Source organism: Hemitrygon akajei, chromosome 6 (assembly GCF_048418815.1).
Source record: "Hemitrygon akajei chromosome 6, sHemAka1.3, whole genome shotgun sequence".
Classification (NCBI taxonomy): Eukaryota; Metazoa; Chordata; class Chondrichthyes; order Myliobatiformes; family Dasyatidae; genus Hemitrygon; species Hemitrygon akajei.
Window position 1 is genome coordinate 8,602,383 of NC_133129.1, and position 15,179 is coordinate 8,617,561.

The 15,179-nt window shown below is 66.0% G+C and overlaps 1 protein-coding gene across 1 annotated transcript in view; it reads left to right on the plus strand.

The window, feature by feature from the left end:
* agxt2 (alanine--glyoxylate aminotransferase 2) overlaps positions 1–14,411 on the plus strand; it is a 74,042-nt gene extending 59,631 nt beyond the window's left edge. Inside the window, exons 12-14 of the mRNA XM_073047838.1 lie at positions 12,358–12,507; positions 12,850–12,948; positions 13,563–14,411. Of these exons, the coding sequence (XP_072903939.1) occupies positions 12,358–12,507; positions 12,850–12,948; positions 13,563–13,676 (363 nt within the window). The 3' untranslated portion in view covers positions 13,677–14,411. The remainder of the gene's footprint in view (positions 1–12,357; positions 12,508–12,849; positions 12,949–13,562) is intronic.
* Positions 14,412–15,179: the final 768 nt, after the last annotated feature.

The following is a 15,179-nucleotide window of genomic DNA, read 5'->3' on the forward strand; positions in this document are numbered from 1 at the left end:
ATGACCCTCTGTGGGAACGGTGTGCCCGGTCGGTGGGATGACCCTCTGTGGGAACGGTGTGCCCGGTCGATGGGATGGCCCTCTACAGGAACGGTGTGCCCGGTCGGTGGGATGACCCTCTGCGGGAACGGTGTGCCCGGTCGGTGGAATGACCCTCTGTGGGAACGGTGTGCCCGGTCGGTGGGATGACCCTCTGAGGGAACGGTGTGCCCGGTCGGTGGGATGACCCTCTGAGGGAACGGTGTGCCCGGTCGGTGGGATGACCCTCTGTGGGTCCCTGTGCCCGGTCGGTGGGATGACCCTCTGTGGGAACGGTGTGCCCGGTCGGTGGGATGGCCCTCTACGGGAACGGTGTGCCCGGTCGGTGGGATGACCCTCTGTGGGAACGGTGTGCCCGGTCGGTGGGATGACCCTCTGAGGGAACGGTGTGCCCGGTCGGTGGGATGACCCTCTGTGGGAACGGAGTGCCCGGTCGGTGGGATGACCCTCTGTGGGAACGGTGTGCCCGGTCGGTGGGATGACCCTCTGTGGGAACGGTGTGCCCGGTCGGTGGGATGGCCCTCTACGTGAACGGTGTGCCCGGTCGGTGGGATGACCCTCTGAGGGAACGGTGTGCCCGGTCGGTGGGATGACCCTCTGAGGGAACGGTGTGCCCGGTCGGTGGGATGACCCTCTGAGGGAACGGTGTGCCCGGTCGGTGGGATGACCCTCTGTGGGAACGTTGTGCCCGGTCGGTGGGATGACCCTCTGAGGGAACGGTGTGCCCGGTCGGTGGGATGACCCTCTGAGGGAACGGTGTGCCCGGTCGGTGGGATGACCCTCTGCGGGAACGGTGTGCCCGGTCGGTGGGATGACCCTCTGCGGGAACGGTGTGCCCGGTCGATGGGATGGCCCTCTACGGGAACGGTGTGCCCGGTCGGTGGGATGACCCTCTGCGGGAACGGTGTGCCCGGTCGGTGGGATGACCCTCTGTGGGAACGGTGTGCCCGGTCGGTGGGATGACCCTCTGAGGGAACGGTGTGCCCGGTCGGTGGGATGACCCTCTGAGGGAACGGTGTGCCCGGTCGGTGGGATGACCCTCTGTGGGTCCCTGTGCCCGGTCGGTGGGATGACCCTCTGTGGGAACGGTGTGCCCGGTCGGTGGGATGACCCTCTGTGGAAACGGTGTGCCCGGTCGGTGGGATGGCACTCTACGGGAACGGTGTGCCCGGTCGGTGGGATGACCCTCTGTGGGAACGGTGTGCCCGGTCGGTGGAATGACCCTCTGAGGGAACGGTGTGCCCGGTCGGTGGGATGACCCTCTGTGGGAACGGAGTGCCCGGTCGGTGGGATGACCCTCTGTGGGAACGGAGTGCCCGGTCGGTGGGATGACCCTCTGTGGGAACGGTGGTGCCCGGTCGGTGGGATGACCCTCTGTGGGAACGGTGTGCCCGGTCGGTGGGATGACCCTCTGTGGGAACGGTGTGCCCGGTCGGTGGGATGACCCTCTGTGGGAACGGTTTGCCGGGTCGGTGGGATGACCCTCTGAGGGAACGGTGTGCCCGGTCGGTAGGTTGACCCTCTGTGGGAACGGTGTGCCCGGTCGGTGGGATGACCCTCTGAGGGAACGGTGTGCCCGGTCGGTGGGATGACCCTCTGCGGGTCCCTGTGCCCGGTCGGTGGGATGACCCTCTGAGGGAACGGTGTGCCCGGTCGGTGGGATGACCCTCTGTGGGAACGGTGTGCCCGGTCGGTGGGCTGTCGCTCTACGGGTCCGTGTGCCCGGTCGGTGGGATGACCCTCTGAGGGAACGGTGTGCCCGGTCGGTGGGATGACCCTCTGTGGGAACGGTGTGTCCGGTCGGTGGGATGACCCTCTGAGGGAACGGTGTGCCCGGTCGGTGGGATGACCCTCTGAGGGAACGGTGTGCCCGGTCGGTGGGATGACCCTCTGCGGGAACGGTGTGCCCGGTCGGTGGGATGACCCTCTGCGGGAACGGTGTGCCCGGTCGGTGGGATAACCCTCTGTGGGTCCCTGTGCCCGGTCGGTGGGATGACCCTCTGCGGGAACGGTGTGCCCGGTCGGTGGGATGACCCTCTGAGGGAACGGTGTGCCCGGTCGGTGGGATGACCCTCTGTGGGTACGGTGTGCCCGGTCGGTGGGATGACCCTCTGTGGGTACGTGTGCCCGGTCGGTGGGATGACCCTCTGAGGGAACGGTGTGCCCGGTCGGTGGGATGACCCTCTGTGGGAACGTTGTGCCCGGTCGGTGGGATGACCCTCTGAGGGAACGGTGTGCCCGGTCGGTGGGATGACCCTCTGAGGGAACGGTGTGCCCGGTCGGTGGGATGACCCTCTGCGGGAACGGTGTGCCCGGTCGGTGGGATGACCCTCTGCGGGAACCGTGTGCCCGGTCGGTGGGATGACCCTCTGTGGGAACGTTGTGCCCGGTCGGTGGGATGACCCTCTGAGGGAACGGTGTGCCCGGTCGGTGGGATGACCCTCTGTGGGAACGGTGTGCCCGGTCGGTGGGATGACCCTCTGAGGGAACGGTGTGCCCGGTCGGTGGGATGACCCTCTGAGGGAACGGTGTGCCCGGTCGGTGGGATGACCCTCTGTGGGTCCCTGTGCCCGGTTGGTGGGATGACCCTCTGTGGGAACGGTGTGCCCGGACGGTGGGATGACCCTCTGTGGGAACGGTGTGCCCGGTCGATGGGATGGCCCTCTACCGGAACGGTGTGCCCGGTCGGTGGGATGACCCTCTGCGGGAACGGTGTGCCCGGTCGGTGGGATGACCCTCTGTGGGAACGGTGTGCCCGGTCGGTGGGATGACCCTCTGAGGGAACGGTGTGCCCGGTCGGTGGGATGACCCTCTGAGGGAACGGTGTGCCCGGTCGGTGGGATGACCCTCTGAGGGAACGGTGTGCCCGGTCGGTGGGATGACCCTCTGTGGGTCCCTGTGCCCGGTCGGTGGGATGACCCTCTGTGGGAACGGTGTGCCCGGTCGGTGGGATGACCCTCTGTGGAAACGGTGTGCCCGGTCGGTGGGATGGCACTCTACGGGAACGGTGTGCCCGGTCGGTGGGATGATCCTCTGTGGGAACGGTGTGCCCGGTCGGTGGGATGACCCTCTGCGGGTCCCTGTGCCCGGTCGGTGGGGTGACCCTCTGTGGGTCCCTGTGCCCGGTCGGTGGGATGACCCTCTGTGGGAACGGTGTGCCGGGTCGGTGGGATAATCCTCTGTGGGAACGGTGTGCCCGGTCGGTCGGATGACCCTCTGTGGGTCCCTTTGCCCGGTCGGTGGGATGACCCTCTGCGGGAACGCTGTGCCCGGTCGGTGGGATGACCCTCTGAGGGAACGGTGTGCCCGGTCGGTGGGATGACACTCTGTGGGTACGGTGTGCCCGGTCGGTGGGATGACCCTCTGTGGGTACGGTGTGCCCAGTCGGTGGGATGACCCTCTGCGGGAACGGTGTGCCCGGTCGGTGGGATGACCCTCTGCGGGAACGGTGTGCCCGGTCGGTGGGATGACCCTCTGCGGGAACGGTGTGCCCGGTCGGTGGGATGACCCTCTGCGGGTCCCTGTGCCCGGTCGGTGGGATGACCCTCTGCGGGTCCCTGTGCCCGGTCGGTGGGATGACCCTCTGCGGGTCCCTGTGCCCGGTCGGTGGGATGACCCTCTGCGGGTCCCTGTGCCCGGTCGGTGGGATGACCCTCTGCGGGTCCCTGTGCCCGGTCGGTGGGATGACCCTCTGCGGGTCCCTGTGCCCGGTCGGTGGGATGACCCTCTGAGGGAACGGTGTGCCCGGTCGGTGGGATGACCCTCTGCGGGTCCCTGTGCCCGGTTGGTGGGATGACCCTCTGCGGGTCCCTGTGCCCGGTTGGTGGGATGACCCTCTGCGGGTCCCTGTGCCCGGTCGGTGGGATGACCCTCTGAGGGAACGGTGTGCCCGGTCGGTGGGATGACCCTTTGTGGGTCCCTGTGCCCGGTCAGTGGGATGACCCTCTGAGGGAACGGTGTGCCCGGTCGGTGGGATGACCCTCTGCGGGTCCCTGTGCCCGGTCGGTGCGATGACCCTCTGCGGGTCCCTGTGCCCGGTCGGTGGGATGACCCTCTGCGGGTCCCTGTGCCCGGTCGGTGGGATGACCCTCTGTGGGAATGGTGTGCCCGGTCGGTGGGATGACCCTCTGCGGGTCCCTGTGCCCGGTCGGTGGGATGACCCTCTGCGGGTCCCTGTGCCCGGTCGGTGGGATGACCCTCTGTGGGAACGGTGTGCTCGGTCGGTGGGATGACCCTCTGCGGGTCCCTGTGCCCGGTCGGTGGGATGACCCACTGCGGGTCCCTGTGCCCGGTCGGTGGGATGACCCTCTGTGGGTCCCTGTGCCCGGTCGGTGGGATGACCCTCTGTGGGTCCCTGTGCCCGGTCGGTGGGATGACCCTCTGTGGGTCCCTGTGCCCGGTCGGTGGGATGACCCTCTGAGGGAACGGGGTGCCCGGTCGGTGGGATGACCCTCTGCGGGAACGGTGTGCCAGGTCGGTGGGATGACCCTCTGAGGGAACGGTGTGCCCGGTCGGTGGGATGACCCTCTGCGGGAACGGTGTGCCCGGTCGGTGGGATGACCCTCTGCGGGAACGGTGTGCCCGGTCGGTGGGATGACCCTCTGCGGGTCCCTGTGCCCGGTCGGTGGGATGACCCTCTGCGGGTCCCTGTGCCCGGTCGGTGGGATGACCCTCTGTGGGTCCCTGTGCCCGGTCGGTGGGATGACCCTCTGTGGGTCCCTGTGCCCGGTCGGTGGGATGACCCTCTGTGGGTCCCTGTGCCCGGTCGGTGGGATGACCCTCTGAGGGAACGGGGTGCCCGGTCGGTGGGATGACCCTCTGAGGGAACGGGGTGCCCGGTCGGTTGGATGACCCTCTGCGGGAACGGTGTGCCAGGTCGGTGGGATGACCCTCTGTGGGAACGGTGTGCCCGGTCGGTGGGATGACACTCTGCGGGAACGGTGTGCCCGGTCGGTGGGATGACCCTCTGCGGGAACGGTGTGCCTGGTCGGTGGGATGACCCTCTGTGGGTCCCTGTGCCCGGTCGCTGGGATGACCCTCTGTGGGAACGGTGTGCCCGGTCGGTGGGATGACCCTCTAAGGGAACGGTGTGCCCGGTCGGTGGGATGACCCTCTGTGGGAACGGTGTGCCCGGTCGGTGGGATGACCCTCTGTGGGTCCCTGTGCCCGGTCGGTGGGATGACCCTCTGTGGGTCCCTGTGCCCGGTCGGTGGGATGACCCTCTGTGGGTCCCTGTGCCCGGTCGGTGGGATGACCCTCTGTGGGTCCCTGTGCCCGGTCGGTGGGATGACCCTCTGCGGGTCCGTGTGCCCGGTCGGTGGGATGACCCTCTGAGTGATCGGTGTGCCCGGTCGGTGGGATGACCCTCTGAGTGATCGGTGTGCCCGGTCGGTGGGATGACCCTCTGTGGGAACGGTGTGCCCGGTCGGTGGGATGACCCTCTGTGGGAACGGTTTGCCCGGTCGGTGGGATGACCCTCTGTGGGAACGGTGTGCCCGGTCGGTGGGATGACCCTCTGTGGGAACGGTGTGCACGGTCGGTGGGATGACCCTCTGTGGGAACGGTGTGCCCGGTCGGTGGGATGACCCTCTGTGGGAACGGTGTGCCCGGTCGGTGGGATGACCCTCTGTGGGAACGGTGTGCCCGGTCGGTGGGATGACCCTCTGTGGGTCCCTGTGCCCGGTCGCTGGGATGACCCTCTGTGGGAACGGTGTGCCCGGTCGGTGGGATGACCCTCTAAGGGAATGGTGTGCCCGGTCGGTGGGATGACCCTCTGTGGGAACGGTGTGCCCGGTCGGTGGGATGACCCTCTGTGGGTCCCTGTGCCCGGTCGGTGGGATGACCCTCTGTGGGTCCCTGTGCCCATTCGGTGGGATGACCCTCTGTGGGTCCCTGTGCCCGGTCGGTGGGATGACCCTCTGTGGGTCCCTGTGCCCGGTCGGTGGGATGACCCTCTGTGGGTCCCTGTGCCCGGTCGGTGGGATGACCCTCTGAGGGTCCCTGTGCCCGGTCGGTGGGATGACCCTCTGCGGGTCCGTGTGCCCGGTCGGTGGGATGACCCTCTGAGTGATCGGTGTGCCCGGTCGGTGGGATGACCCTCTGTGGGAACGGTGTGCCCGGTTGGTGGGATGACCCTCTGTGGGAACGGTTTGCCCGGTCGGTGGGATGACCCTCTGTGGGAACGGTGTGCCCGGTCGGTGGGATGACCCTCTGTGGGAACAGTGTGCACGGTCGGTGGGATGACCCTCTGAGGGAACGGTGTGCCCGGTCGGTGGGATGACCCTCTGTGGGAACGGTGTGCCCGGTCGGTGGGATGACCCTCTGTGGGTCCCTGTGCCCGGTCGGTGGGATGACCCTCTGAGGGAACGGTGTGCCCGGTCGGTGGGATGACCCTCTGCGGGAACGGTGTGCCCGGTCGGTAGGATGACCCTCTGTGGGAACGGTGTGCCCGGTCGGTGGGGTGACCCTCTGCGGGTCCCTGTGCCCGGTAGGTGGGATGACCCTCTGTGGGTCCCTGTGCCCGGTCGCTGGGATGACCCTCTGTGGGAACGGTGTGCCCGGTCGGTGGGATGACCCTCTAAGGGAACGGTGTGCCCGGTCGGTGGGATGACCCTCTGTGGGAACGGTGTGCCCGGTCGGTGGGATGACCCTCTGTGGGTCCCTGTGCCCGGTCGGTGGGATGACCCTCTGTGGGTCCCTGTGCCCATTCGGTGGGATGACCCTCTGTGGGTCCCTGTGCCCGGTCGGTGGGATGACCCTCTGTGGGTCCCTGTGCCCGGTCGGTGGGATGACCCTCTGTGGGTCCCTGTGCCCGGTCGGTGGGATGACCCTCTGAGGGTCCCTGTGCCCGGTCGGTGGGATGACCCTCTGCGGGTCCGTGTGCCCGGTCGGTGGGATGACCCTCTGAGTGATCGGTGTGCCCGGTCGGTGGGATGACCCTCTGTGGGAACGGTGTGCCCGGTCGGTGGGATGACCCTCTGTGGGAACGGTTTGCCCGGTCGGTGGGATGACCCTCTGTGGGAACGGTGTGCCCGGTCGGTGGGATGACCCTCTGTGGGAACAGTGTGCACGGTCGGTGGGATGACCCTCTGAGGGAACGGTGTGCCCGGTCGGTGGGATGACCCTCTGTGGGAACGGTGTGCCCGGTCGGTGGGATGACCCTCTGTGGGTCCCTGTGCCCGGTCGGTGGGATGACCCTCTGAGGGAACGGTGTGCCCGGTCGGTGGGATGACCCTCTGCGGGAACGGTGTGCCCGGTCGGTAGGATGACCCTCTGTGGGAACGGTGTGCCCGGTCGGTGGGATGACCCTCTGTGGGTCCCTGTGCCCGGTCGGTGGGATGACCCTCTGTGGGTCCCTGTGCCCGGTCGGTGGGATGACCCTCTGAGGGAACGGTGTGCCCGGTCGGTGGGATGACCCTCTGCGGGAACGGTGTGCCCGGTCGGTAGGATGACCCTCTGTGGGAACGGTGTGCCCGGTCGGTGGGATGACCCTCTGTGGGTCCCTGTGCCCGGTCGGTGGGATGACCCTCTGTGGGAACGATGTACCCGATCGGTGGGATGACCCTCTGTGGGAACGATGTGCCCGGTCGGTGGGATGACCCTCTGAGGGAACAGTGTGCCCGGTCGGTGGGATGACCCTCTGTGGGAACGGTGTGCCCGGTCGGTGGGATGACCCTCTGTGGGTCCCTGTGCCCGGTCGGTGGGATGACCCTCTGTGGGACCCTGTGCCCGGTCGGTGGGATGACCCTCTGTGGGAACGATGTGCCCGGTCGGTGGGATGACCCTCTGCGGGAACCGTGTGCCCGATCGTTGGGGTGACCCTCTGCGGGTCCCTGTGCCCGGTCGGTGGGATGACCCTCTGAGGGAACGGTGTGCCCGGTCGGTGGGATGACCCTCTGAGGGAACGGTGTGCCCGGTCGGTGGGATGACCCTCTGAGGGAACGGTGTGCCCGGTCGGTGGGATGACCCTCTGTGGGAACGGTGTGCCCGGTCGGTGGGATGACCCTCTGTGGGTCCCTGTGCCCGGTCGGTGGGATGCCCCTCTGAGGGAACGGTGTGCCCGGTCGGTGGGATGACCCTCTGAGGGAACGCTGTGCCCGGTCGGTGGGATGACCCTCTGAGGGAACGGTGTGCCCGGTCGGTGGGATGACCCTCTGAGGGAACGGTGTGCCCGGTCGGTGGGATGACCCTCTGTGGGAACGGTGTGCCCGGTCGGTGGGATGACCCTCTGTGGGTCCCTGTGCCCGGTCGGTGGGATGCCCCTCTGAGGGAACGGTGTGCCCGGTCGGTGGGATGACCCTCTGAGGGAACGCTGTGCCCGGTCGGTGGGATGACCCTCTTAGGGAACGGTGTGCCCGGTCGGTGGGATGACCCTCTGAGGGAACGGTGTGCCCGGTCGGTGGGATGACCATCTGAGGGAACGGTGTGCCCGGGCGGTGGGATGACCCTCTGTGGGAACGGTGTGCCCGGTCGGTGGTATGACCCTCTGAGGGAACGGAGTACCCGGTCGGTGGGATGACCCTCTGTGGGTCCCTGTGCCCGGTCGGTGGGATGACCCTCTGAGGGAACGGTGTGCCCGGTCGGTGGGATGACCCTCTGCGGGAACGGTGTGCCCGGTCGGTGGGATGACCCTCTGAGGGATCGGTGTGCCCGGTCGGTGGGATGACCCTCTGTGGGTCCCTGTGCCCGGTCGGTGGGATGACCCTCTGCGGGAACGGTGTGCCCGGTCGGTAGGATGACCCTCTGTGGGTCCCTGTGCCCGGTCGGTGGGATGACCCTCTGAGGGTCCCTGTGCCCGGTCGGTGGGATGACCCTCTGAGGGAACAGTGTGCCCGGTCGGTGGGATGACCCTCTGCGGGACCGGTGTGCCCGGTCTGTGGGATGACCCTCTGTGGGAACGGTGTGCCCGGTCGGTGGGATGACCCTCTGCGGGAACGGTGTGCCCGGTCGGTGGGATGACCCTCTGTGGGAACGGTGTGCCCGGTCGGTAGGTTGACCCTCTGTGGGTCCCTGTGCCCGGTCGGTGGGATGACCCTCTGAGGGAACGGTGTGCCCGGTCGGTGGGATGACCCTTTGCGGGTCCGTGTGCCCGGTCGGTGGGATGACCCTCTGCGGGTCCCTGTGCCCGGTCGGTGGGATGACCCTCTGAGGGAACAGTGTGCCCGGTCGGTGGGATGACCCTCTGCGGGAACGGTGTGCCCGGTCGGTGGGATGACCCTCTGAGGGATCGGTGTGCCCGGTCGGTGGGATGACCCTCTGTGGGTCCCTGTGCCCGGTCGGTGGGATGACCCTCTGCGGGAACGGTGTGCCCGGTCGGTAGGATGACCCTCTGTGGGTCCCTGTGCCCGGTCGGTGGGATGACCCTCTGAGGGTCCCTGTGCCCGGTCGGTGGGATGACCCTCTGAGGGAACAGTGTGCCCGGTCGGTGGGATGACCCTCTGCGGGACCGGTGTGCCCGGTCTGTGGGATGACCCTCTGTGGGAACGGTGTGCCCGGTCGGTGGGATGACCCTCTGTGGGTCCCTGTGCCCGGTCGGTGGGATGACCCTCTGCGGGAACGGTGTGCCCGGTCGGTGGGATGACCCTCTGAGGGAACGGTGTGCCCGGTCGGTGGGATGACCCTCTGTGGGTCCCTGTGCCCGGTCGGTGGGATGACCCTCTGCGGGGAACGGTGTGCCCGGTCGGTAGGATGACCCTCTGTGGGTCCCTGTGCCCGGTCGGTGGGATGACCCTCTGAGGGAACGGTGTGCCCGGTCGGTGGGATGACCCTCTGTGGGAATGGTGTGCCCGGTCGGTGGGATGACCCTCTGAGGGAACGGTGTGCCCGGTCGGTGGGGTGACCCTCTGCGAGTCCCTGTGCCCGGTCGGTGGGGTGACCCTCTATGGGAACGGTGTGCCCGGTCGGTGGGGTGACCCTCTGCGGGTCCCTGTGCCCGGTAGGTGGGATGACCCTCTGTGGGTCCCTGTGCCCGGTCGGTGGGATGACCCTCTGAGGGAACGGTGTGCCCGGTCGGTGGGATGACCCTCTGAGGGAACGGTGTGCTCGGTCGGTGGGATGACCCTCTGAGGGAACGGTGTGCCCGGTCGGTGGGATGACCCTCTGTGGGAACGGTGTGCCCGGTCGGTGGGATGACCCTCTGAGGGAACGGTGTGCCAGGTCGGTGGGATGACCCTCTGCGGGACCGGTGTGCCCGGTCTGTGGGATGACTCTCTGTGGGAACGGTGTGCCCGGTCGGTGGGATGACCCTCTGTGGGTCCCTGTGCCCGGTCGGTGGGATGACCCTCTGCGGGAACGGTGTGCCCGGTCGGTGGGATGACCCTCTGCGGGAACGGTGTGCCCGGTCGGTGGGATGACCCTCTGAGGGATCGGTGTGCCCGGTCGGTGGGATGACCCTCTGTGGGTCCCTGTGCCCGGTCGGTGGGATGACCCTCTGCGGGAACGGTGTGCCCGGTCGGTGGGATGACCCTCTGTGGGTCCGTGTGCCCGGTCGGTGGGATGACCCTCTGTGGGTCCCTGTGCCCGGTCGGTGGGATGACCCTCTGTGGGTCCCTGTGCCCGGTCGGTGGGATGACCCTCTGAGGGAACGGTGTGCCCAGTCTGTGGGATGACCCTCTACGGGAACGGTGTGCCCGGTCGGTGGGATGACCCTCTGTGGGAACGGTGTGTCCGGTCGGTGGGATGACCCTCTGAGGGAACGGTGTGCCCGGTCGGTGGGATGACCCTCTGCGGGAACGGTGTGCCCGGTCGGTAGGATGACCCTCTGTGGGTCCCTGTGCCCGGTCGGTGGGATGACCCTCTGAGGGAACGGTGTGCCCGGTCGGTGGGATGACCCTCTGCGGGAACGGTGTGCCCGTTTGGTGGGATGACCCTCTGTGGGAACGGTGTGCCCGGTCGGTGGGATGACCCTCTGTGGGTCCCTTTGCCCGGTCGCTGGGATGACCCTCTGTGGGAACGGTGTGCCCAGTCGGTGGGATGACCCTCTGAGGGAACGGTGTGCCCGGTCGGTGGGATGACCCTCTGTGGGAACGGTGTGTTCGGTCGGTGGGATGACCCTCTGAGGGAACGGTGTGCCCGGTCGGTGGGATGACCCTCTGCGGGAACGGTGTGCCCGGTCGGTGGGATGACCCTCTGTGGGAACGGTGTGCCCGGTCGGTAGGTTGACCCTCTGTGGGTCCCTGTGCCCGGTCGGTGGGATGACCCTCTGAGGGAACGGTGTGCCCGGTCGGTGGGATGACCCTTTGCGGGTCCGTGTGCCCGGTCGGTGGGATGACCCTCTGCGGGTCCCTGTGCCCGGTCGGTGGGATGACCCTCTGAGGGAACAGTGTGCCCGGTCGGTGGGATGACCCTCTGCGGGACCGGTGTGCCCGGTCTGTGGGATGACCCTCTGTGGGAACGGTGTGCCCGGTCGGTGGGATGACCCTCTGTGGGTCCCTGTGCCCGGTCGGTGGGATGACCCTCTGCGGGAACGGTGTGCCCGGTCGGTGGGATGACCCTCTGAGGGAACGGTGTGCCCGGTCGGTGGGATGACCCTCTGTGGGTCCCTGTGCCCGGTCGGTGGGATGACCCTCTGCGGGAACGGTGTGCCCGGTCGGTAGGATGACCCTCTGTGGGTCCCTGTGCCCGGTCGGTGGGATGACCCTCTGAGGGAACGGTGTGCCCGGTCGGTGGGATGACCCTCTGTGGGAATGGTGTGCCCGGTCGGTGGGATGACCCTCTGAGGGAACGGTGTGCCCGGTCGGTGGGATGACCCTCTGTGGGTCCCTGTGCCCGGTCGGTGGGATGACCCTCTGAGGGAACGGTGTGCCCAGTCTGTGGGATGACCCTCTACGGGAACGGTGTGCCCGGTCGGTGGGATGACCATCTGCGGGAACGGTGTGCCCGGTCGGTGGGATGACCCTCTGTGGGAACGGTGTGCCCGGTCGGTGGGATGACCCTCTGTGGGAACGGTGTGCCCGGTCGGTGGGATGACCCTGTGAGGGAACGGTGTGCCCGGTCCGTGGGATGACCCTCTGCGGGAACGGTGTGCCCGGTCGGTGGGATGACCCTCTGTGGGTCCCTTTGCCCGGTCGCTGGGATGACCCTCTGAGGGAACGGTGTGCCCGGTCGGTGGGATGACCCTCTGCGGGAACGGTGTGCCCGGTCGGTGGGATGACCCTCTGAGGGAACGGTGTGCCCGGTCGGTGGGATGACCCTCTGAGGGAACGGTGTGCCCGGTCGGTGGGATGACCCTCTGTGGGAACGGTGTGCCCGGTCGGTGGGATGACCCTCTGTGGGAACGGTGTGCCCGGTCGGTAGGTTGACGCTGTGCCTGGTCCGCAGGTGATCGACGAGGAGGGACTGATGCAGAAGGCCGGGGACCGAGGCACTGATCTGATGCTGCAGCTGAGCGACCTGCGGCAGGAGTTCGAGGTGGTGGGAGATGTGCGGGGCAAGGGTCTGATGGTCGGCCTGGAGCTGGTGCGCAGCAAGGTGAGCGGGCCCTGTCTTCTCCATGTACCTGGTTGGCACCGGCGGGCGGGGACAGAACCAATTTTACTTCACGGTGATGGTGGCGGGGGAAGTGGGAGATGCTCACATCCCGCACCCGTCCTTAACCCTACCTATTTCTGGCTGAACTTTGGCCCACCGCTCGGAATCCTTCCTCCCCATGCTGCACACACACCCAGTGGCTGGTGCAGGTATAGTGGGTGGCTGGCCAGTCTCAGTGGACAGAATGGCCTCCTCTGTCTGGGGGAATATTAATCTTTGGAAAGCCCTCTTGACCCATGATTCCAAGCTCGGCGTGATGTTGACCGTTGTGTCCTCCGCCAGGAGAGTCGGGAGCCGCTGCCACCGGCGGAAATGCACCGGATCTGGGAGGACTGCAGGGAGATGGGACTGCTACTGGGCATCGGCGGCATTTACGGACAGGTGACCGGCCCCGACCCCTCTCCCTCCCCCGTCCGCCCGGCCACTACCCGTCAAACCTGGTCCCAGCTGACCGTTCTGTCCGTCTTTCTCCATCCTCGTCCTAAGCTCGAGAGGATCTGTAGATGCTGGAGACGCAAAGCAGCAGACACAAAATGCTGGAGAATCTCAGCATCTATTGAAAAAGTACAGTCGACACTTCAGACCGAGACCCTTCGGCAGGACTGGAGAACAAAGCTAGGGAGCAGATTGAAAAGTTGTGGGGAGGGGAGTGAGGAACACAAGGTGACAGGTGAAACCTGGAGGGGGAGGGATGAAGTAAAGAGCTGGGAAATTTATTGCTGAAAGAGATACAGGGCTGGAGAAGGGGAGTCTGATAGGAGAGGTCAGAAGGCTCTGGGAGAAATAAAAGTGGGGAGGAGCAGCAGAGGGAGGTGATGGGCAGGCCAGAAGATCAGCCCCCCATCCTGTCTGAATTTGCCCCTTTGTCTGACTTCTCACCTGCCATTTAACCCCTGCCCCTCGCCCGTCCATCTGTCAGATCTTCCCATCCATCTTTCTGACCCGTCTGCCTTCCGCCGACCGTCTGTCTGACCCGGGTCTGCTCTCTCCCACAGACGTTCCGTATCAAACCCCCGATGTGCATCTCCCAGGAGGATGTGAACTTCGCTGTCAAAGTTCTGAGGCTGGCATTGCAGAAACACACTCTGCGCAAATCCGGGGAGGCGTAGCCCCGCTCCCCAACCGCGGGACCGAACCGGGGAGTTGTAGCCCTGCTCCCCAACCGTGGGACCAAACCACAGCACACTCACCCTTCCCCGCTTCTTTCAACCCCTCCAGCCCCAGGTCCATGATTTACGAGTGGGAAGGCCTCCACTGCATCTCCTTTGTCTGAAAGAATTCTAACAGATTTGCCAGGCAATCTCTCCCCTTAACGAGACTGAAATGTCCTCAATAGTAGAACCAAATTTTACCAACTGAAGTCAGACTAACTGGCGTCGACCCTCCTGTCTTTTGCCTCCCTTCCTCATATTTGTGATTTACCCTCCAGGGCTCCTGTGATTCTTGAAAGATCACTACTAGCCAATCTCTTTGGCTACCCCTTTCAGAACCCTGGGCTGTAGTCCATTGATCCAGTTATCGGGTCCAAATACCACCTCCTTGACAATGGCCACCACACTCACTTCTGCCCCGTCCCCTGAATTTCTGCCACATTGCTGGTGTTTTCCACTGTTGGCCTTATTGCCCCTCCGCCATCTCCCTGTTTCTCATTACGACTCCTCTGTCATCATTTTACAATGTTCCAAGTTCCAAACCTTACACCCCTTCCCCACTCTGTAACTCTTCTGTACCCCTACACATCACCGTGTCTGTGTATCCCCTCCCACTCCTATACCCCTCCCCATCTCCCTCTCCTAACCTCCTGCCTCTCCTACACCCCTCCCTGTCTATGTAACCTCTCCCACACCTAACACACCTAAATCCCTCCCTGCCTCTATAACCCTCTCCCTCTCCATACCCCCTATCTGTGACCCCTCTCATTCCTAAACCCCTCCCCATCTCTGTGGTTCCCTGCACCCCACCCCATCTCTGTGGTCTCCTGCACCCCTCCACATCTCTGTGGTCTCACCCTCCCCATCTCTGTGTTCCCTTGCACCCCTCCCCATCTCTGTGGTCTCACCCTCCCCATCTCTGTGCTCCCCTGCACCCCTCCCCATCTCTGTGCTCCCCTGCACCCCTCCCCATCTCTGTGGTCTCACCCTCCCCATCGCTGTGGTCTCACGCTCCCCATCTCTGTGCTCCCCTGCACCCCTCCCCATCTCTGTGGTCTCACCCTCCCCATCTCTGTGGTCTCACCCTCCCCATCTCTGTGCTCCCCTGCACCCCTCCCCATCTCTGTGGTCTCACCCTCCCCATCTCTGTGGTCTCCTGCACCCCTCCCCATCTCTGTGGTCTCACCCTCCCCATCTCTGTGCTCCCCTGCACCCCTCCCCATCTCTGTGGTCTCACCCTCCCCATCTCTGTGCTCCCCTGCACCCCTCCCCATCTCTGTGCTCCCCTGCACCCCTCCCCATCTCTGTGCTCCCCTGCACCCCTCTCCATCTCTGTGGTCTCACCCCTCCCCATCTCCATGGTCTCACCCTCCCTACCCATGTGACCTCCTCGCTGTCTCTAACTGTCCTCACTCTTCCCATTTCTATAACCTCACCCCTCCTCATCTCCATAACCCCGTC